This window comes from Cystoisospora suis (assembly GCF_002600585.1).
Source record: "Cystoisospora suis strain Wien I chromosome Unknown contig_9675, whole genome shotgun sequence".
Lineage (NCBI taxonomy): Eukaryota > Apicomplexa > Conoidasida > Eucoccidiorida > Sarcocystidae > Cystoisospora > Cystoisospora suis.
In genome coordinates this window covers 1-1,925 of record NW_027162449.1, presented here as the reverse complement: position 1 = coordinate 1,925, position 1,925 = coordinate 1, and the positions used below count along the sequence as shown (strand labels likewise).

Genomic DNA, 1,925 nt, shown 5'->3' with positions numbered 1-1,925 from the left:
GGATGAGAGAGAGAGAGAGAGGGAGGGAGATTTTCTTTAAGGTTCAATTGAGATAGAAGAAGAATGAGAGAGAAGACAAGAAGAGATCTTTTTATGAGGTGAATGTTTCCAACAAGAGAGAGCTTCTTTTCTTTCTCTCTCGAGTAAGGAAAGATGTCTAGTGGCAGTGGAGATGTGAAAGTTCATACAGAGAAGGAGATTAGTCCTTTTCTAAGGTCTTGTATCGGAGAACCAAAGAAGCATCGATATAAACTCCCTCATATTCTCTTCCCCTATCATTCTCCGTATCGATCTCCTCATCGCCGTAAGTCATCCCAGATCGACGGCTCGCCTTCCATATATATATATATATGTAGATGTGGAAGTGGGCATGTGGATACGTAGCTCTGGTAGAGATACCTACGTACATACATACATGTGTATACGTGTATACACCTTATATAGATGTTTGTCTTCGCATGAGAGAAAGAAAGCGGAGAAGCATGCATAGATATAGACCTTGTCTAGAAGGTTTTTTCTTCTTCTATTGCGTGTGTCTCTTTTCAAGTGCTTGCATGTGATTTCCTTGTATTTCTACGTGTACATATGCATGCAAGCGCAAGCGTCGAATCAAAAATAAACAAAGCTGTATATGTAGGTAGAGATGTAGCGACAGATAATGTACTATGCCTGGATACATATATCCGCACGTACATAGGTATATACACCTATGTATATCTACATACATATCAATACATATATATATGTATATGTAAATAGTTTGCCAGAATACGTGTATCTGTTCACATTTCAGCTATCTGTGTGGGGTGTATATACACCGGGTTGTGAGATGCAATGTGTAGCTTCACTTCTTCTTTTCTTCCTTTCACCATGCTCACAGATGTGAAGTGGTATGATTACTTACTTGATCTCTTCATTGGTGTCTCATCTTTTTTCTCCGATCTTTTTCTCTTTCGTTGTTTCCCTCTTCTTTCTTTCTACTCTTCATTCTCGATGTCTTGCTTTTCTTTCCATCTTTCTGTTTCTTTCCTTCTTACTCTCTACATTTCTCTCCCTCTTCGTTTCCTTCTTTCTCCTTCTCGTAACTTTCTTTGTCTTTCTTCCCTTTCTCTCTTTCTTTTTTACCTTTCTTTGTCTCCTTCTCTCACTTTCTTGTTCTTTTTTTTTTCCTTCGTTTCTTTTCGTTCTTTCTCTAACTTTCTTTCTCTCCTTTCTTGCTTTGCTCTCTCTTTCTTTCTTTCCTTTCTGTCTTTCGTGTAGAGAGATGGTGGCCAGGGTCTCTGCCTCGTTTTCCTTATCATTCTCATCCGAAGAGATGGGCTCCATCATGTCGATCTCTCTCGATATCTTTCTTTGCCTATCATGGATTGAGAGACTTCTCCAAGAAGAATTTCTACGAACTTATTCATAGCTTACCTTTAAGAGGAGGTACATCGCACTTCTGGAGAGAAGCTGAAAGTGCGGATCCATACAAATATGAAGGAAGAAAGGCAGGGAAGCTCAAGTCGCGTGGGCGTCTTATCGAAGACTTCAATACGAAAGTGAAGATACGTTTTACTGGTCAATCTCCTAGCCATACAAGTCGTAGTAGGAGGAATAATCAGGAGGAAAGTCTTTGTCTTGTCGAGAGGCATGAAAGTGAGAAGAGAGAAGAGAGGAAGGATCATGTGGCGGATACAAAAAGAGAAGAAGAGATCAAGACACAGGGGGATGATCAACAGAAGAAAAGGCTTGTTGAAGAAGAGAATGAGAAGAAGAAGAGAGAGTGGCAGATCATTCAAGAGAATAAGCCAAGGGCTGGGAGAAAACAGCTGATCTTCACTCCTAAGGAAATCTACTTTAAAGTAAGATAGAAGGGACGATCATGTAGACGACAGTAGAGAGGGGAAAGGGTAAACCAATGAGCAGAAGAAGAAGAAGAAGAG

General features: G+C 40.2%; 1 protein-coding gene across 1 annotated transcript; it reads left to right on the top strand.

Annotated features, from left to right (window-relative positions):
• Positions 1-1,853, top strand: CSUI_011100 (uncharacterized protein; the record flags this gene model as incomplete). The annotated part of the gene is made up of 2 exons (XM_068071201.1): positions 1-304; positions 1,261-1,853. The coding sequence occupies exons 1-2, from the start codon at positions 154-156 to the stop codon at positions 1,851-1,853; spliced, it is 744 nt and encodes a 247-aa protein (XP_067916823.1). The 5' UTR covers positions 1-153.
• Between the last annotated feature and the right edge of the window lie 72 nt (positions 1,854-1,925).